The sequence below is a fragment of the Beta vulgaris genome, chromosome 5 (assembly GCF_026745355.1).
Source record: "Beta vulgaris subsp. vulgaris cultivar EL10 chromosome 5, EL10.2, whole genome shotgun sequence".
In the NCBI taxonomy this organism is placed as follows: domain Eukaryota; kingdom Viridiplantae; phylum Streptophyta; class Magnoliopsida; order Caryophyllales; family Amaranthaceae; genus Beta; species Beta vulgaris.
Window position 1 is genome coordinate 7,797,058 of NC_079206.1, and position 21,742 is coordinate 7,818,799.

At 34.5% G+C, this 21,742-nt stretch overlaps 3 protein-coding genes across 3 annotated transcripts; all 3 read left to right on the top strand.

Annotated features, from left to right (window-relative positions):
• Positions 1-337: 337 nt before the first annotated feature.
• On the top strand, positions 338-1,903 carry LOC104892525 (zinc finger CCCH domain-containing protein 1). The gene is given in 3 exon segments (XM_048645033.2): positions 338-496; positions 956-1,654; positions 1,657-1,903. Coding segments are annotated over 3 exon segments (828 nt in total). The 5' UTR covers positions 338-450; the 3' UTR covers positions 1,740-1,903.
• Positions 1,904-9,068: 7,165 nt separating this feature from the next.
• Positions 9,069-9,440, top strand: LOC125497942 (VQ motif-containing protein 10-like). The gene has a single exon (XM_048645662.1). The coding sequence runs from the start codon at positions 9,069-9,071 to the stop codon at positions 9,438-9,440; it is 372 nt and encodes a 123-aa protein (XP_048501619.1).
• Positions 9,441-11,327: 1,887 nt separating this feature from the next.
• On the top strand, positions 11,328-11,801 carry LOC125497436 (VQ motif-containing protein 10-like). Its single transcript, XM_048644316.2, has one exon. It carries the CDS (start codon positions 11,376-11,378, stop codon positions 11,760-11,762), a length of 387 nt encoding a protein of 128 aa, XP_048500273.1. The 5' UTR covers positions 11,328-11,375; the 3' UTR covers positions 11,763-11,801.
• Positions 11,802-21,742: the final 9,941 nt, after the last annotated feature.

Sequence of the window (21,742 nt, forward strand, 5' to 3'; positions counted from 1 at the left end):
TTAGTTATTACACATAAATATAGATCAAGAAAGAATTGAATATTTTATAGATAGCATTTTTTTAATAAGTAAATGGTAGAACAGTAATTTTACAAGACGACACCGTAGCTCATCACTTTGCTTATATAATAGAGATAAACTCGTCAATTTATGTTACATTTTCGGGTGTTGTGCATAAAAAAAAATGAGTTTTGCTATTTGACGCCCTAAATATTTTTACTAACGTCCTAAATACATTGTATTTTTATACGGTATTTAGTACTTTACCTTTTCTGTTCCTTACTCGCATATAGTCTTATATAGTCTTAAACTACATAGGTAATTAGGTATATATAGCCTATATGCGAGTAACACTCCAAAAACGCTCACGGTGCCGGTGCTCAACTCATAAGCAAAGCAAAGCAAAGCAAATTGAATTCCTTTAGAACCTCTGGAATCTGGAACCTCTCAATGTCAGACTCATACGCAAAGCTCGAATTGCAGAAGCTCGTTCCAGGTTCTTGTTTTGTTCTGTAGATGAATCTACTTGTTTTGTTGCGGATTTTGGTGTGGAATTGCGATTTTTGAGATATACTTGATGTGATTATTCATGCGATTGGTTTTATGCTATTTGTTTCATGGATTCAACTTATTTTTTGTTTCTCATACATGCTATCTCATGTTTTTAGTGATAATTTACATGTTATAAACTTATGATTCGAATGAATTTCTGGTATAACTTGTTAATTCATGTTTGTTTGTTTCATGATAAGAAAATTTATGTTACAATTTGTAGATGCGCATATTTGTGTTCACTTGTTCTTGTTTAATTTCATGAGATTAATTTTTCAAGTGTTGTGGCTGGAAATCAGTAATGAATGACCTCCTGGCTCAGGGACGGGCCTGTTCATGAGTTCCATTGGTTATTTTCATGTTTTATGCTCTAATTGTAGCTGGACTTCTTTCTGTTGGGCAGTATGCAACTTTGTTAGAAAACCAATGAAGAACAAGAACATTAGGAAACGACCTTCAGCTCTAGATGAAGTTGAAGATGATGATAAGGAGAGTTCCGTGTTACATACTGCTAAAAGGGCTGATATGTCGGACAACAAATTATACTTTTCTTCCGGGACATCCAAACGATCAGCTTCTGCTGAATCAACCAAGAGCTCAAAGAATGTCCTGTTTCAGTACGAATCTTCTAAAGAGATTCAGGTACAGAATGATAGCAAAGCAACAGCCACTCTCGAAACTGAGACAGACTTCTCAAGAGATGCCAGGGCTATTCGAGAGAGAGCTCTCAAGAAAGCAGAGGAAGCCTTAAAGGGTAAGGGTAAGAGTAAGACATCTGGTGATGGAAAGGTCTATAAGGGTATCAACAGTTACACTGATTACAGAGCGGGTTTCCGTCGTGAGCAAACTCTTGCTGCCGAGAAAGCTGGTGGGGCTCATGGACCTCTTAGGGCCTCAGCTCATATTAGAGTATCTGCTAGATTTGACTTCCAACCTGACATCTGTAAGGATTACAAAGAAACGGGCTACTGTGGCTATGGTGACTCATGTAAGTTCATGCACGATCGAGGTGACTACAAATCTGGATGGCAAATGGAGAAGGAATGGGACGATGTGGAAAAATTAAGAAAAAGAAATTTAGCTTTGGGAGGCCATAGTGATGAATTAAGACAATGCTGAGCATAAGAGGTGACGAAGATTCTTTGCCATTTGCCTGCTATATCTGTAGGCAACCTTTTGTCCACTAGGATGTAGCACACTAGCACCTAGACAACACAACCCTTGTTTTTTGTTGAATTTTTTGTTGAATTTTCCACACAATAATGATGAATTTTTTGTCCATATGCTTGCTTTTTCCGAGAAACTGAAAAGAGATGAAGTCCATAATGCTTTAGATCTTCTGCCATTGAAATTTGGTGTTCACTGTTTAGTGAAGCTTCGAGTGTGAACACTAACAGTTTGTCAAGGTTACATTCATCTCTAGTGCTAATTAATAGCATTCTGATTAACATTAAACTAATTACTAAACAAATTACGTGCAGCAACTATGATGTCTTTCTGACATGAGATTGCTTAGCATATTCCAAAATCAAGCCTGCTGTGAACCAGATTGAAACACATCCTTATTTCCAACGTGATTCACTAGTGAAATTCTGTCAGAAGTACGGGATCTGTGTTACTGCCCATACTCCTCTAGGAGGTGCTGCTGCTAATACTGAATGGTTTGGGACAGTATCTTGCTTGGATGATATAATCAAATAGTAAACTGACATGTGTAATGAGAGTTATGTGTAGCTTAATGTATCTATTCATAAACTGACATGCTTTCTTTAAGTCGGGTTATTACGATGATGGTTTCTGCTGTTAAAGTTCCCTCGAATCTTTCGTAGTCAATCGTGTAAAGTAACTGCTACCATGGTCTTAAACTTAGTTACAGAAGGCTGATATTAGTTTAGAAGATTGAGTTGTTTTTTTGAGGGGAGAAGAATGAGTTGTTAGTGGGACATTGTTTTTAAAATGTAGGGTCAAGTTGTTTGTAACGTTATTTTCTGGAAACTGCGGTCCTTGCTTGTGTACCTTTAGACAAAAAAATCGTTGTGCAAAGTCAGCAATCAGCATGAGCTCTGTATCTTACCATGAAGCCGTATTTGTTGCCTTATTCTTCCTCCTTGTCTCAAAATTATACGACATTATTGCTTGTGCCAGCAAAGCCTAGGGATTAAGGTTGACATAAGCAACTCAAGATTCTGCATTCATTTTATCACCGCCTTTGTATTTCGGAGTCTGCAGTAGATTGCAGCTAAAGTTCTGCATGGTGACAATCCATAATATTGTTGCCTCATGATTTGCTTTACCAAAAACTCAGCTAAGAGAGCTGTAAGGTGCTTATCAGATGAGCATGAGCTGTTAAACTGATGAAGCACGAGTGCACGACCTTTATCACTTCAGTAAAGAATGGCATGCCTTATAGAAGCATGATTGGGTAAGATGTGTATAGATAAATAATGCTTGCACACCTAACTGTGGAAATTAAATTATTGATTCCTCACCATAAGGGTTTAACTTTTTTAGGCTATTCAGCATAATTTGTGGTGCTCTTTTTTCGTGTACTAATATTGTATTTGAAGCTAAGTCACCTTTTTCTGTGTGTGTTTTTCTTAGATATACGTATACCAGTAACCTGCAACTTCAGTTTAGTTTCTTGCTCGAAACAAACTCTACTTCTGGTTAGGAACAACTTTGATACGCTATGGATGTTGGGGGGCATCGAGGAGGTGCAAGGCATAAGTGTGATAATATCAGGGAGAGTTGTCCGGTAAGAAACTATAATGTAGATAGCTTGAGATTTCTCTTGTTTATAAATCTTCCCTCCTTGATACAGGAGTTGGATGAATTAAAATTATGCAAAATGATGTTGCTATCGTGTTTTGTTCTAGTGGAATATGGTGGCGTACCAGCATCAGGCTAAGGAGCAGAAATGCAGAATGCTTTGCATATGAACAGAAAGCTTTTGTTTGCTCTGCTGACTGCTCCTATTTTTGTAACTAAAATGTTAGGGAGGTACCTCATGTACAAATGTACAGATCAGTGCAGTGGTCTTTTGACTCTTTTCTGCTGTAACTTGATGATATTAATTGACTGCGTTTGGCCTTTTGATGTGGGAGTTTTGCGGGCTAATGAAAATATACCGAGTGGATGATGGTACGATCTCACCAAGTAAGTTTTCTTTGTTTTAAAAGTTTTTAACTTTTTTGTGCATAGCGAGCTTTGAGTTTATGAACAGATGCATATTGTCACATGATGTTGGCTGGAAATTAATTGTGGACTTGTGGTTACATACTTACATATACTTGTAATTGTTTTTACTCCATTTGTTTTTTAAGATATGATCGAATCAATGTTTTGCAATTTTTGTCTATATAATTTTTATGATATCTTAATTAAACATGCATATTGTTTTTCGGTCGAGATCATATGCCTCATATAATGTCTTACCTTGTGTTTCACTACCTTTTAATCTTGCTATGTCGTCAATATATATTCACATGTACCTTAAATAATATAATGAGAAGTCTTAAAAATGCGAGATAAGATGTAATGTGGGACATAAGATCCATGTAGTTCTTTTTTCTTCGCAATTGATAATATTTAGTACTATGTTTGGTCATTATCATCAGGCTATAATTTGCAAACATAGTTGAGAAAGTAGCTGAAGTGAATTAACTTGTTGCATCAAGATTATGTTTCCTCTAATAAAGAGCTTATATATAAGTGCCTAAAGAAGGAAGTATTAGACATTTAATAATTTTTGCCTCATGATTTTGTCATAAATTTAAGTACTACTGTTATTGGAAGACGAATGCCAATGGATTTCCTTGCAAGGTTAGATAAAAATGATATTTTGTTTATTTTTTAATGTATAGTATTGTTTTCTTACTGGCATAAAATTTATTCCGCTCGGAGGGAAAGGTGGTAGTTTAGTGGAGTACCACCCCAATTTCCAGGCCCCCAAGGTTCGAATCCTCGATTCCTTATCCCAACAATATGTTGGGGCATTCACTTGTGGTGGCAATGGATCTTTTAGTCACTTAATTTTGATGACTCTGTGTCTCTGTCATTGGTTCTTGACACTTTTTGGCAACCAGGCCTATGAGTTTCGTCATACTCTTGCTCTTGTTGCTCAAATTAGGGTTCTAAGAAATGACTTCCTTGTAGCTCGATCAACTTTACAATAGTCTATTAACAGTCGTAACTCTTATACTATAAGATTGCTTAGACTTGTATAATTTTAGTCTAGCAAATGATTTTAAATTGTCAAGAACCGTGCATGTCTAGAATCAAACATCAATAGTTTGTCCAAATTTAGATACTGATCTTTAAGCCAGAATTTAATTTGTTGTGAAGTGTAGTGCATTTTGAAGTTTTAGCCAACCTCAGTTCAGTAAATTTTGTTAATGAATATATCCTTCACTTAGCTTTTCAGAGGGGTCATTTGAGTTAACATATCAACTCTTATTATTGGTGATGCAAAGCTTATATTTTTTCCTATACAATGATCTCACAGGAGTTGTACTACAGCGAGTACGCTGGATAAAGATGGTATGCTGGAAATTGACACAACCATATCCTTGGAGACCACCTGGCATGCCATGGAAGAACTTGTTTCTATGGGTTTAGTGCGCAGCATTGGTATAAGGTAACTTAGATGAAGCTATTCAAATCTTAGTGATTGTTTGTTTGAACGTAGGAAATTGCTCTTACCTAGAAGTTGTTAATTTTAAGATACTAGCAAGAGGAAACGAGAATTGAGAACTGAGAAGGGGAGGCAAAAATGCAATTATGATATTCGAGCAGTTGTTTGTGGGATGGGGGAGGACTGAGGAGTCATAATAGAGGAGGTGATTATGGGCTGGATTGGACTTTGGTTAAAAAAAGTGTCTCGTTTTTTTAGCTAAAATCTCGAATCGAAATTTTCTCGCCAAAACCCATTGATTTGGGCCGGGTCATGTGGGTTTTTTAGGTCATTTTCGGACCGGTAAAATAATAGCCTAGTTTTCATATTTAAATCGTTCATGGCCCAGATTTTTTGCCCTAAAAATCGGGCCGCATCACCTTACCATGTGCCTAAATGTCGTGCCCAAAATCAGTCTATTTTTGGAAGCGATCCATGTTGATTACCTCTAAGTCGAAGGGATAAGGAAAAAATTTTGTTGACCCACCAAGTAATCTACCCACTAGAGATAGACGTTAATATCAAGTGGAGTCCAATTCAGTAGAATATATTATTTCTCAATTGTTTATTTTTAGTGAGCAATTGTATCAATCTCCAAAGGATAAGGATGCAAGTGCCTTTGTTGCAATTTAAGGCTTTCTTTTGCTATAACCATTTTCCAAAAATAGTTAAGAAAAGATCCTCCCTCGCAAAGCCCTTATCAGGAGCAAATTGATTAGGATAGAAATTGAATCTAGAGTACTATGAGAGATAGAAAAATTCATCATTAGAGTCAACTCCAATTCTCTTAATACAACTTATAGATCTCCAATGAATGCGTAAAAAATAGTTTTGATATGACACGGTATAGGTTTTGGTGCGTGGGAGTTAAATTGAACGTCATTGATTTTTCCTAAAAAAAGGTCCAAAATACTTATTATGTTTCATCCACTCCTGTTTTGACCATAATTTGTAAAAATTAACGAAAGGAAAAATATAATCATGTGAATCTTGTTATATTCATCTTGGCCTATATTTTCAAGTTTCTAAATATCAACTTTATAAAAATTTTACTTAAAATTTTAGCGTCCGATTTTTCCATTTAGCGACTGATTTTCAGATGCTAATTAGCGTCTGAAAATCAGACGCTAAATGCAAAAATCAGACGCTAAATGTCCAGTGCAATATGCCCAATACATCAACGCTAATAGTTTCATTTTCTCTTAATACTGTGAACACAAAATGAAAAGAAAAAACATTGGAATTGAAACATGAAAATGAAACATAAATGGAAGTACTTCTTATTAATTATTATGGTAAATGCAATTATTTACATCCCTTAGTATATCTAGAACAAAATTACTTGAACTAAAATGTTAAATAAAAAAATTACATCAACTACAATATGAAACAAAACCAATCTCTTCTCATATGGAAGACAGTATTTCAAAAATACTTCTATTCACTTATCAAAAAAAAAACATCTACTCAACTAATATTTGGATTTAATCTCTTCAAATAATCCTTGAACACATCTGATTTGCAACCACAATATCTGCAACACCAAATCTGCAAATAGAATTAAAACAACAAAACATTAACACCAAAATTTAACCCAAGCATAATTAAACGAGATTAACCAAAATTAACCAAATTAACAAAAAAAAATAACCACTGAAAAATTAATCAAATCCGAACTCCATAATAAAAAATCAGAATGACAAAAAATAAGTACGAAAAATCAAAATAGAAAATAAATTTAAAAAAAAAAAACAGAAAACGAAATTAAAATTAAAAAACGAAATTATAAAACCACAAAACCCAAATTTTTTTTAAAAAAAATCAAACTGAAATATATACAAATATTTTATAGCGGAAGATAGAATTTTTTTTTAGAAAAAAAGGACAAAGATATTCTTAAAAACACTTAGATCTACCACAATACTGACCCCCTAAAAAAAAAATATCGAAAAATATATATAAAAAAAATTTAAATAAAAACCCCACCCACCCAGAAAATTCACCCACCCCACGAACCAAAAAACCAGAAAACCCACCGGATCTTCAATGCTGAGCGGAGATCTTCGATGCTGAGAGACGAACACTTTCGGCGGCGACAAAAACGATGGAGGATGGCAGGGATTCGACAATGGTGGTTAGATCCGAAGAGGGGATTAGGGGTTTAGGGTTCAAAGAGGAGAGAGAGGGGAGGGAGGGCCGCGTAAGTGAGAGAGAGGGGGGGGAGGCCGCGTAAGTGAGAGAGAGAGAATGAGGAGGGAGTTAGGGTATGAGTGAGAGAGAGAGAATGAGGAGGGAGTTAGGGTTTGAGTGAGAGAGGCCGCGTATATGAGGAGAATGAACGGGTTATAAAGCAAAGGGCTGCCACGTGTTTGAACGGGTATATGGTCGATTTTATTTTAATATGGATTATAATTAGCGTCCGCCTTTTCAGACGCTAATTAATCAAACTCGGACGCTAATTACCGTCCGATTAAAAGTCGGACGTTAATTTTCGCAAAACGGACGGTAATTTGCGTCCGCTCCATAGACGGACGCTAATTATAAAAAAAGGGACTCTAATTTGCGTCTAATTGTTATCCGACGGTAATGTTGAATTTACCGTCCGCTTACGGTGCCGGACGGTAAATTCAGACGCTAAAAGCGCGCATTCTTGTTGTGGGTGTTGAAGATATGTTTGGGACAAGTAAGCCCAACAGAATTGTGATCACCCCCAAGGATCCCACCCGACCCATATTGAAAGTCTAGAGAAGGTCCAACGAAGATGTCATGACCTATCTAGATTGCAAGATTAAAGGTGGCTCACATATGAGAGGGAGTGTTAAGACTTAAGAGTATAATCACATGCAAGGTGAGAAATAATGTCCCACATTGAAGAAAGAATTAGAGAGAGATTGACTAACATATAGGTTGTGGGTTACTCCACCTATCACCAATAATTAGTTTTAGGACGGAATCCTGCCAAATGCCAACCTTGTATGTGGTTAATGTCTCCTCCGACATGGGCTTGTGTACAGACCCAATGACGAGATTATGTCTAGGTGATAGAGTGATTATAAAGGTTGACATTTTTTTATGAAAGAGATAGAGAGAAAACATATGCAATAGTTATAAACACATTTTGTCTTATTAAATTATTGAATTTAATATCACTTTTACTCTATTTCTCTTGTGACTGTTCTGTTAATGTTACCAACCTATACAATCACCCAAACATTTTCCGTAATATTTATGGTTGACAACTTGACATGATAATTATGGTAATGTCTAATGCCCCAAATAATGGTTGTCGTCGATAACACTGGATTGATAACCAATAATTGGTGAAATGATGATATTGAACTAGGAAAGGAGGGAAGAAAAGAAGAAAATATTGAAAATGCCCCTCATCTCGAGTAACAAATTCAAGACTTTAATTTATGTGGCGTACTACCAGCCCCTCGTACTCTAAATCTAATGGCTCTATATTCGTACGGTCGTACCTTTCAAGCCTTTGTGCAACTTGTTGCTAGGAAAAGGCTGGCTTTTTCAACGTTTCTTCTAGCTACTTCTTGTTAAAAACTGACCAACAATTGGCAGTTATCTCGTCAATCATGAACACCTTAGCTTTGCATGATTTTCTTATGTTGGTCAACTCCAACTTCATCTCTTTACTAGCTTATTTCATGATAAATGAGACCCGCACAAACGTACGTGCGCAATAATTGATAGCCTGCCACCAATTCATATATATATTTCATCTCCTCAAACTTGGTAACCAAAGAAAAACAAAACAACAATAAAAGATTAGATTTACTCAGAAATTAAAGACAAACAAGCTAAGAGACAATTGTTAATACAATACAATATGGATGAAAAAGGTAACAATGTTAAGCCTACAAAGGTGACGTTTATTGGAACCCGTAATGTTATAGTTGAAGCTAAGGACTTCAAGTCTATGGTGCAAAGCTTAACGGGAAAGAACTCTTATGTTGCATGGGTTAAAGGGCCTTCTCACGCTTTTTCTCTAAGCCAGAAGAAGCGTAAGGTAGATCCAGGGCTAGAGCTGCAGCCACAACGACAACCTAGTGATGGCGGCGTTAGCCATGGAGGGAATGATTTTGTTGATTGTAGTGGTGGCATCGATGGTGGCTTCACTTACTTGTCGACGGCTGATCTTGATGAAATGTTACGAGGATCGCCTCTCATGGAAGAGTTACATAATTGGGCTGATGAGTGATGTAAACATGTAGCTTCTACATGCATACATGGTCTTTATGCCAGATTTTGACCATATTCTTCTATTAATGTATGAAAAGAAATGTTATTATGTAAAATGTTGTATTTGCCATAGACCATAGTATATATTCATAAAAAAATATTTTCTTCGTTCTACATTACTCTTTAATAGACTTTTATATTCATTTGCTAGATCACATTATTCTTTACACTTCTATTTTTCGATATTAATCATTAATCATTATTTAAATCTTTCTAATTTCCAATCTCTCCTCTAAATAAAGTAATACTCCACTAACTCACATCACATATAAAACTTGAATGATACATCCTACATTCTTTAAAGAATGCAACATTTGCATCGTCACCAATGTCCATCTATCAACCTTATCTAATATTCTATCACAAATGTACAAGAAAAAGGGTTTTATTTAATTTGATTCGTCTTAATCCATACTTTCATAATATCAACTTTTTGTAATTTTTACTTATACAAAATTAAAGATATTAAGGATCAAAGTAGTGTATTGGATAGCGTGTACTAGGAAAATGTTACATTCTTTAAAAAACGGAAGAAGTATAGCATTTGATAATTATACAACTTATCATGTAACTAAACTAAGTTTCTTAATAAGTGTAAGGAATACTGTGGGATGGAGGAAGCTAGCTTTAGATCCCCTCAAAAAAAAAAAGCTAGCTTTAGATTATTTATTTAAAAAATAAACTAGTGACTGAATCGAGGAATGATCTTAATGTTCTATATTAGTTATTGTTCTTCTAGTAGTCGTGTTGTTTGTCGTCGTGTTTCTGTTGTGGAGGTGTAATTAGTTTGTTGCTTGTTTAGAAAGGAGGGTCCAACCTACTTTGTTTGTTTCCCCCTAAATAGGTTTTGGTTGTGAATGAGTTTTGGTGTTAATATATTCTATCAATTACTTAGGAAAAAAAAAAAAAACTAATGACGGACTTGATAAATGTGGCCTGAATTGTTTTGTCCCAAACTTTTGTCAAGTGGTGCAAAAATCATTATAATTTTTTTCAGTTGAGAGTTATTACAAATTTAAGATTAATCTAGATGTGTAATGCGTTGTTAATTTTGTGAAAAAACAAAGGAATTATAAGTCGTTTAAATTTATTTATATCATGCATTGAAAATGTTGCAACTTAATCACTTTATTATAATGAATGTCGATAATATCAATATTATTTTTTAATAGGGTTTTAGAGAGGAGGGAATAGGACAAAAAAGAAAAAAAAATCATGATCATGTTCAAATCACTTAGGGTCAATACTGCAAAATAGATTATCAATAGTCGAGAATCCAATATAAGGTAGTAGTTTGCAATAAAAAAAAAAATCATATAAAGTAGTTTGTGACAAAAAAAAAAAAAAATAGAGTTGATAGGATTAGATGAATTTTGACAAATTTTCCTGATAGTATTTAATAGTTGAAAACTAAATTTTACATGCATTATTGCGTAACATTTCTATATATGACTACATAGACAATTCAACTACTAACAAATATGGCAAATTGAAAATAATGAGTTTGTCATCGTAGCATTAATAAGTTTGAGATTTTCATACCACTTGCACACAATATCGTATTCCGTGAATCGTGATATTTCATTTCTGTTTAGAAGCTCTTCAACTTGTTAGAAAATGACCATATTGACCAACAAGGGAATTACCTCGTCAATCATGAACACCTTCGTTTTTGCATGATTTTCTGATGTTGGTCAACTCCAACTTCGTCTCTCTATCGGCGTGCGTACGTACGTAGCTGATTTCATGTTAAAGTCAGACCCGCACAAACATAGGTGCGCAATAATATATATATTTCATCTCCTCAAATTTTGCAAAGAAAGCAAAAACCAACAACAATAAAAGATTAGATTTACAAAGACAAACAAGAGAACAATTATTAATACAATACAATATGGATAAAAAGGGTAACAATGTTAGGCCTACAAAGGTAACGTTTATTGGAACCCGTAATGTTATAGTTGAAGCTAAGGACTTCAAGTCTATGGTGCAAAACTTAACGGGAAAGAACTCTTCTGTCGCGTGGGTTAAAGGACCTTCTTACGCTTTTTCTCTAAGTGGGAATAAGCGTAAGGTAGATCCAGGGCTAGAGCTGCAACCACAACAACGACAACCTAGTGATGGCAGCGCTAGCCATGGAGGGAATGATTTTGTTGATTGTAGTTGCGATGTTGATGGTGGCTTCACTTGCTTGTCGACGGCTGATCTTGATGAGATGTTACGAGGATTGCCTCTCATGGAAGAGTTACATAATTGGGCTCAAAACGATGTAAACAACTAGCTACTACATGCATATATACGCTTATTCTTATGCTCCATGTCGGCGATATTCTTTTATTAATAATGTATGAAAAGAAATCTTACTATGTAACTTGCTGTATTTTCCTTAATATATACTTCTTCCGTTTTTACGTAAGTGTTACGTTGAGTATATTGATACTATTCATCAATTAAATTATTTGACTATTTTTTCTCACTATTATATAAATTTCTATCAAGTGGGATCTTATTAGCTAGATTTGTCTCAATGTATATATACTTTCAAAATATCAACTTTTATATCTTTATTTATATGGAATTAAATATATATAAAATGACAGATAATAAGCACATTAAATTACGTAAAAGTGAATGTAACACTTATAAGAATGGAGGAATTATCTATAAAAAAATTATATATCCTTTGTTCTACATTATTACTAGCTCTTTAGACTCCTATATTCATTTGCTCCACCATATACTTCTATTTTTGAATATTATTCACTAGCTATTATTTACATCTTTCTACTTTTCCCTCAGCTCTCCTCTATATAAAGTAATACTCCAGTAACTCATATCATATCTAAATTTTGAATAATATAAAATTTAATAATTAACCAACAACTTATCATTTAAATTTTAAATGTAATAAGGAATTGAGTGGGATGGAGGGAGCAGCTTTTAAAATATATTATTTTTCTAAACTGAACTAGCGAGTGACTTGATCAAGCAATGCCCTGAGGTGCCCACTGCCCAGGCCAACTTTTATCAGATGGTAAGAATAAGACATTGTTATGTTTTCAGGTGAAAGTGATAATTTGTATGATCAATCTATATGTGTTATTAATTTGGTGTTAAAACAAAAGAATTGTAAGTCATTTATTCATATCGTGCATCCAAAATGTTGTAATAATCACTTTATTATAATTTAGGCCAATATATCACTATATTTTAATTATATAGTCTTAAAGAGGAGGAAATAGGACAAAATAGGAAAAATTATCGTCATGTGCAAGTCACATAGGGGTCAACACTGGAAAATAGGTTGACAATCCAAAATCCAATATAAAGTAGTGGTTTGCAATATAAATAAATAAAAATACTATATAAGGTAATTTCTTATAAAAAAATTTGGTAGTTTTTTTTACAAAATAATTATATACATTTTGACAAATTTCCTTATAGTATTTAATAGTTGAAAACTAAACTTTATACTCAAAATTGGCCTCAAGACGATAATAAATTATAGAGCCGGTGCATCCAGGCTCCAACACCACTAAATTTGACTAGTAGCCAAACACCACGCACGAACTACTGGCATAGGTGCAGTTAATGTCATATACGACGCCGAGCTGACTTTTCTCGACATATGTTGATGTAACCGAGGCTTATAATCAATTAAAAATAGGATAAATGAAAGAAAAAAAAATGGGAAAGCAAAATTAACACGTATTCTTTGCCGTCAGCAAGAAATCATTTATGCCACTAACTGCACCTAGTCCAATAGTTTTATGTATTTTGTCTACTAGTCAAACTTGGTTGTGTTGGGTGCAATTGCGTCATAATTTGTGGTGTTGAGTGCAACCACGCCATAGTGTGTGATGTCGAGGCCAATTTTGCCTAACTTTATATGCATTAACAGTTTTATATATCACAACATATATAGCTAGTTCAACTAATTATAAATATATTTGCAAATTGAAAACGATTGGGTTTGTCATCTCATCATTAATAGGTTTGAGAGTTTCACACCACTTGCGCAAAATCGTATTCCTTGAAATTTCAATTTTGTTTAGAAGCTCTTCAACTTGCTAGAGCGGGTGCTAAGAAGTTGACCCACAAAAGACTGTTTTCGTAAATCATTGACTATTTCGTCTTTCATTAAGTACTAATTTTGGTCAATAAAGTAGCATCTTCAACATCCATCTTCTCTCTTTTTAACGCCCAAGTTATGTAAACCCCAGCTCCTCATAATTATATTGGTATAGCAAATATCTAGTCGTATACTCAACAAAAAAAAAGACTTCAAAATTACAAAAGAAGCTAATCAAGCATTAGTACACAACATAATAGAAAAATTGTGGTATGGATAATAGAGGTAAAGAAGTTGAGCCTACGAAGGTAACGCTCATTCAAACTCGTCATGTCATAGTTGAGCCTAAACAGTTCAAAACTACGGTACAAAGCTTAACGGGAAAAAACTCTTCACTTGCATGGATTGAAGATCCTTCTTACGCTTCGACGACGAAGCGTAAGCCATGTCCTACACTCCTACTCCGATGAGTGATGTTCGACTACGACCTGAAAGTTGTGGTGGTGTTAGTCATGGAGGCAATCATGTTGTTTGTAGTAGCCGCGTGGTTGATGGTGGCCATGACTTATCTACGGTTGATCTTGATGAAATTTTGCATGGTCGTCTATCGTTCATGGAAAATTCAGAAAATTGGTTATGGAATAATGTAAACAAGTAATTTTTTCTATTCTCCCTTTGTTTTTTAAGAATCTTTCACGCCTCCATTTTTGTGTTCTTTAAGATTTCTCCCTGTGTAATATGCTTTACTAGTACTATCTAATTTTGGTTAAAACCGTCTTTTTCTCTATTGCCGTCATAATATTGTCAAGAAAATGAGCTTTTATGATGACTTAGGTTCGTCGATCCCAAGTCATTTTGTTGTTGTTGTTGTATTGCTCTTTACTGACCAAATTGGATCACTTCAACTCAGGGGGATACGAAGTTGTACATAAATTTTCCTTCTTGCCAATTGACAAAAGAATACAAAGTAGAGGCAAAACGTACTTACCAAGTTACCAAATATTATAAGCAACTTGTTATAGACGACTAATTCAAAGCTCTATAAATATGCCTGTAAACCCATAATCATGTCTTCTCAATTAATTATTCTTGATAATTAATTGTATTTTTTTAATAAATACTAATTATTCTTGATAATTAATACTTCCTCCGTATCAAATTAAATGCAACAGTTTCTAAAAACGGATGTTTCAAATTAAATGCAACACTTTTCTTCTTTCTATTTTTGGTAAAAATTTAGAGTGTAAAATTACACATATACCCTTACTTAAACTAATTAAATCTCCCTTAATCTAACCTAACCAACATTAATCTACCAAAACTTCATCCTCCTCCCTCTCCAATACCAACCTTGACCAACATTGACCAACCCCATTCCACCAAACCACCACCTACGGTCACTAGCACCACCATACCACCACCTCGTTTCACCGGTACCACCTCAAACAACCACCAGCCAACCCATCGCAACAACCACAAATACGACCACCACCACCAACCCACTCCATCGTGACCACCAAACCACCTTACAGACCACCAGCCAATCGGCCACCACCAACCCACCGCAACAATTACAAAGACATAGAACACGACCACCACCACCAACCTATTCCATCGTGACCACCAAACCACCACACACGAACACCGGCCAACCACGAGACCATAAACCACGAACCACCTATCCACTACAAAACCACCATCAAGTCACGAACTCAAACCCTAACCACCATAGAAATTTTTATCAAAGGGCGCGATGGTGGGGTCAGAGGTTCGAAATCAAAGCGGAAGGGGGTTAGAGGTTCGAAATCGAAGGGGTGGGGGTCTGCTGGGTGGAGGGTGGGGGATTGCTGTGCTGGCAGGGATGGGGGAGGGGGTTGTCGTTGCTGCTGGGTGGTTGCTGGTAGTACCTCGATGGTGGTGGTGGTAGTGCCTTAGTGGTGGTGGTAGTCTCGGTGGTGGTGGTGGCAGTGACTCGGTAGTGGTGGTAATATGGAGCCCCATTCCACTCCTTTTTTTAGTTTTTTGGCCTCACTTTCTCTCTCCTTATGAACATACCCATATGCTAATCTTTTGCATTGATCTTACCTTAAGAAATTTCGCCTAAGAGTCCGTGTCAAGGGAAACGGAGGAAGTATATATTTTCTAAATTCAAAAATATTATGAAAATCAGATTTATTCCTTACGATAACGGATTTCAAATTCAAAACATAATACTTTCTCAACTTTTTTAATTAATATAATCTTGAAATCGCTTAGATTTGCATTGCACCCCATGCACCAGAATACACTCACACGACATAAAGGCAGTTTATAAAACACAGATTTGGAACTAGAAGCCACACTATAATCATAAATTGTTATACAAACTCAACTTTCTTAACTTTTTTTTTTTTGGTTAAAAAAACACAACCAACCCTCTTAATGTAGTTACTGTGAAACTACGTTGTACCTTGCACTATCTAGTTAGATGCTTGCTAAATATGGATTATGAGAAACTTTTGTCTAGAGAACTTTTGAAGAAAATTTTTGTACGTGAGGTTCTTAGCCTTATGTATAACACAATTTAACTTTATTTTTTCATCACATGTACTATCTATAAAACTAGTATATATGTAAGCCAAAACAAATTGAATAATAGAATTGGAAGCATTACTGCTCGCGTCACGGAGATCAAACCGCTGCCAAGCTCTTCTAGTTAGCCGGATCAAGAAGGCTGACCTCTGTCTGCGTCTAAATCGTGAGATTGTCAAGCTTTCTCTCAAATTTGGTAGAGTACTCCCCCTTCTATTCGTAGAAAGTTACGTCTTTTACAATTTTAGCAAATGACATAATGTCGTCATGTACCCTATAAAAAATCAACTTTGTCTAAACCGATTTATCGTAGTCGATCTCGTCTTGCATAAAAAGCTTCTCAAATTACAAGCATGATACATACAGCTCGCAAGTTCTCAGTGGTTGGTTTGGCATGAAAACTTATGGATTGGCTTTACTTCCATTATATGCCCAAATTAATATCTCCAGTGGGCTATACCCAAAAACTATATAGCCACAATAATTATTGTAGGGTTATCATTTCTCGGATTCGACACTTTTGAACATATGGTTCATGACAGTGTACAGTTTATACCCTACACTATCACATTCGCATACAGTATTATTTTTTTCTTTCTTGTTTTATGTACCTAGGAGATTTGTGGTTGATCCTAGAATAATAGCAGAATTTCTGTCAACAATAATGACATCCTCACGCTACACTTTCTTTCTCTTCTATTCTTACCATCACCTTGAGATCAGAATTTTAATGGAAATCCTTTAAATCTCTCATGAGAATCAACACCACTCGAAATCCCCCCATATTTTCAACAACAAATTTCTGGTATAATTAAGGTTCGCCATTGATAAAAGTTATAGATTTAAACAGTCACCTACATGCTAAAAAGAGAATCCATCCACTCTAAATGAGTTCAAACATGAATTTTGATCATCTATTTTGATGGAATTTGAAATTTAAGAAATTTAGTCTGTTAAATCTTATGAGTAACCTCGTTAAACACATTTATTTATACGATTAACCTCATTTAATCATACGAGTAACCTCAATTGTTCACACAAGTAACCCCCTATTTATTAATATGAGTAACCTCATTTGTTTATAAAGATTAACCATATACATTCATACTAGTAACCCCATCTAATCATATGATCAACCTCATTTTGCTCACATAAATAACTCCAATTTGTTCGCATCAGTAACCCCAATTATTCATACAAGCAATCAGTAACCCCACTTATTAATACGAGTATAATATCTTTCGGTCATCATAAGGAGTAACCCATTTATTCATACTAGTAACTCCATTTAATCAAATGAGTAACCTCATTTTGTTCATATAAGTAACCCCATTTTATTCGTATCCACAATTGTTCATACAAGTAACCCTCACTTATTAATACGAGTAACCTCATTCGTTCATGAGGAGTAACCCCATTTATTTAGTAAACTCATTTAATCATATGAGTAACCCTATTTGTTCACATAGATAATCTCATTTTGCTTATAAGAGTAACCACATTTCTTTATAGGATTGATGCCCTTTTATTGTTAAAAGTAACCACATACTCATACAAGTAACTCCATTTTGTCATAAGAGTAACTCTATCTGTTCATAAGATTAACTCCATGTTCATAAGGGTTTGTGCATAAGGATCAACTTAAAAATATCATATCTCACATCACATGTAATATTTGGGAGTATTCAAGTTGGAGATGAAAATTTGGTTTGATAGCTTTCCAATACCTGGTCAAAAGCTCGATTCCGATGAAAAACGAGTGAGATATGATCATTTGAAAATGAGTTGACGGATCGACAAAGTGTCGCGCGTGTGGCCACATCTGTAATTTCACGTGTGGCCGGCCACACGCAAGACACACTGATATTTATATGGAGTTACAGAGAATCACTAAGGTTACAATTGAAAATTCAATTATTTTATTTTATTTTGGACGAGAGAATTCAATTATTGTTAATGCATATAATAGTATTGGGTTTATCTTGTATATTTCATAGTTTATATTACATAGCCTTTGTATTATCATGGGCCAAAGCCAACTACCTATGTATATAAGTTGTAATTTCAGCCTGACTGTCTGAGTAATTAGCACAAATCATTAAACCTACCCTAATTTTTGTCAGTTGTCACATAGATAGTTGATAACAAGCGCAAATCAAATTACTATTAAAAAAAATACATATAAAAAGTTACAATGCCACACTATTAGTTGAGCATTTTGACAGTATACATATCACACATGACATAAAAGTTCAATAAGTATCACATCCATTTTGAGCATGTTATAAGTAGGACAATGTGACTATGTGAGCATGTTATAAGTGCCTAAGTGGGACAACGTCCGGACCACTTATAGCTCATTATATTAAGGGGGTTGCTAAACGCAGCTTCACTTTACTAACGCAATCTTAAAAAAAACCCCAAAAAACCCTTATTATCATATTCTTTCTAAAAAAAACTCTTTCTCTCTCTAAAAATGTTCTCTCTTCCTCTCTAACTGTTAGATATAAAAAACTTCATTGAAGATCTACAAATTTTAGTTTGATATTCAATGGACAATAATTTTGACCCAATCGAATTTCAATCAGATGTAAGTTGTGAATTTTTTTCGTAATTATGATTCAAGTTGTGAATTTTTTTTCATAATGCATGATTCGTCTGTTTCGTGTAGACTACACGAAACAATTGATTCCGTTTCGTGTAGACTACACGAAACAATTGATTTCGTTTCGTGCAATCTGCACGAAACAATTGAATCTGTTTCGTGCACCTTGCACGAAATACAACAGAACTCCAAAGACGTAGAAAATCGAAGGCATCATCAAAAATATAGGATTATCCAGAGGTTAGCATTTATACAATGTTAACTTTTTAACATATGTCAGACCATATGAAAGCATACCACTAAATTTGACATCAAAAGTGATTTTACCATCCAAAAACTTCAAAATTGCTTTAGTCAACAACTTTATACACAAAAATGAGTATCACAGTCAGGTGCTTTGCAAAGAGACAGCACAATTCTAATGAAATCATCCTCTACAAAGAGAATTATGGAGAGATGGAGAGAGAATTATGAATAATCTATGGAAATCGTCCCAATTTGTTCAAATCTATGGAAATCTAAAGAGGAATAAGAGGTTAAAATCTATGGAAATCTGAAGAGGACGAAGAGGAAGATGGAGAGAGAGAGGAGTGGAGAGAGTAGTTAGAGAGAGAAATGGGTTTTGAGGCAAAGGGTATTTTAGATATTTTGTAGGGTTGTATTAGTAAAGTGAGGTTGTATTTAGCAACCATGTATATTAAATGCACTAGAATGCATGTAGAAGCAAAACAAGACTAGGGCCGTAAAACATTTTCCACGCTATCTAATAGACTAATTAGTGTGTAGCTCAGGCGATATCTCGAGTTTTGACTATGAATAATAATATTTTTAAGTTTTGATCTCACATTCATTCCATATTAATAAAGAGCGAAGTGTGGAAAAGAGAAATGGATAGAGAAATCTCTAGAGTTGTTACAAACAATGTGACCCGTGGCAATATGAAATCACAAGAAAGCTCTACAATCTCATTATCAAAAGTCAAGACAAGAATATGCAAGAAAGAGATGCAAGAAAGGTACTATAAGAAGTCTTCGAAAATATTGCTACGAGTATAAACAAACTCTTTAACCATAAAACCAATTGAAGAACAACAATGCTTATCAAGTACAACTAAATTGGTTATTTTAGACTCTGATCGTGCAAAAACAAAGGGAAGAAATGCAAGGAAGAAAAGTTATTTTGAGAAGACTAAAATAACAAATTTCAAAATCGAAACTGAAATTGGTACAATTACTCCAAGTGTTAGGTTGTTTTAAGTTCTTTTTTCTGGTTGTCTATTGCATTTGGCATTTTAGATTTATCAAAAAGTTATTTCTTCGTTTATATTGGAAACTAATAATGCTCAGTAGATCTTAACTAATATAGAACAAAATTAACTAATGTACTGGATATGTTAACTACAAAATTATATATAAGTCTACATATAGATTACCAGCTCTAAACTATTGTGCTAAAATACTTAACTAATTCACCAAAAATATTAACTAATTCGCCAAAAATATTATCTTGAACTAGGGCAGGTCTTACATTAAGACTAATGTGAGACTGTTTTTTTTAATAATTTCAGTTGTGAAAAAGATTATGGTGACTGAAAAAAATGAGGTAGCAGATATTTGAGTTTCTACCAGCATAATCTTAACTAGAAATATGATCAATATTATCAAAATTAAATAAGGGGTCTGAATAAATTTTACACCCCTAGCTAGGTTTGATGCTTGTTAATTAGTATTTAGTATTAGCAATATATACTATATACTTCATCTGTTTAGAAATAGACCATTTCTAACTTTCACGCATGCCGATGAATGATTTAAACCATTAATATCTTTAATTATCAATAAGTAAAAATTATAAAAAGTTCATTTTAAAAAATCTACACCGAGACAAATCTAACAAGACCTCACATGACTATGTTTTTACTAAAATATAAATCACATACCAAAGACAATCTAAGTGTAAGATGTTATATTGCACAAAATAGAAATGGTGTGCAACTATTTCTAAACGGAGGAATTATATCTTACTAGTGATTTAGTGAACATGTCTATTTACTGTTTACTGTTTACACTTTACACCAGTATTTTGTAACTTTGTAATGCGATGAGCCGATTAGAGTTGTCAGTTTGGTTAATGAACTACTGGTTGAACTGAATAAACTGAAATTTAAACTGAATTAAACTGAATTGGGAGTAACTGTAACTGAAATCAACTGAAAAATGCTAAACTGAAACTGAAATAAACTGTAAATGAAAAACCATAACTGAACTGCAACTGAACTGAAACAAACTGTAACTGAAAATAACTGCGAAAAACTGAAAAGTTGATCGATCAACTGAACTGAATATTTAACTGAATTAACTGAACTGATTCAAACTGAAACTGAAACTGAACTGAACTGAAACTGATTCAAACTGAACTTTTTAAAACTGGTTTTTAATTGTACACGAACCGAATTCACATATTAGCCAAATTCATGATAGTACCTCCAATTCACATAGAAACATAGAAAATGAACTCACACTGTGTCAGCCTTTAATATAGTTGAGCGTCAAAATAAAGCGTCGCCCATGCTTTAATTTTCAACGCTCAAAATTGGGACATAAATTATCTTTTGACGCTAGGTTTGTCGATCTACTAGCGTCGCCCCAAGGCTAGGACGTCAAAATATCAGATTGTGTCCCCCATACTAAGAAGCATGTGCCACGAAATTTATATTTGTTACCCATCTTGGGGCGTCACATCCGTACACTAGGAGTCCACTCATGGTACACCCGGGTGTACCATGAGCATGGTACACCCAGGGGCATTTTCGTAATTAACTAAAACTTTAGTTTCCTAATTTGTTCTTTCTGGCAACTTTCACCACTATCATAATCTTCTTCCTCCATTTCTTCATCTGAATCTCCATGAAACCTTGAAACATGAGGCTGATTATCACCACAATTCGTATTAATCATCATCATCAACGCATGAATCTCTTTCTCTCCTCCATTTCATCTGCTCTCCAGTTTCA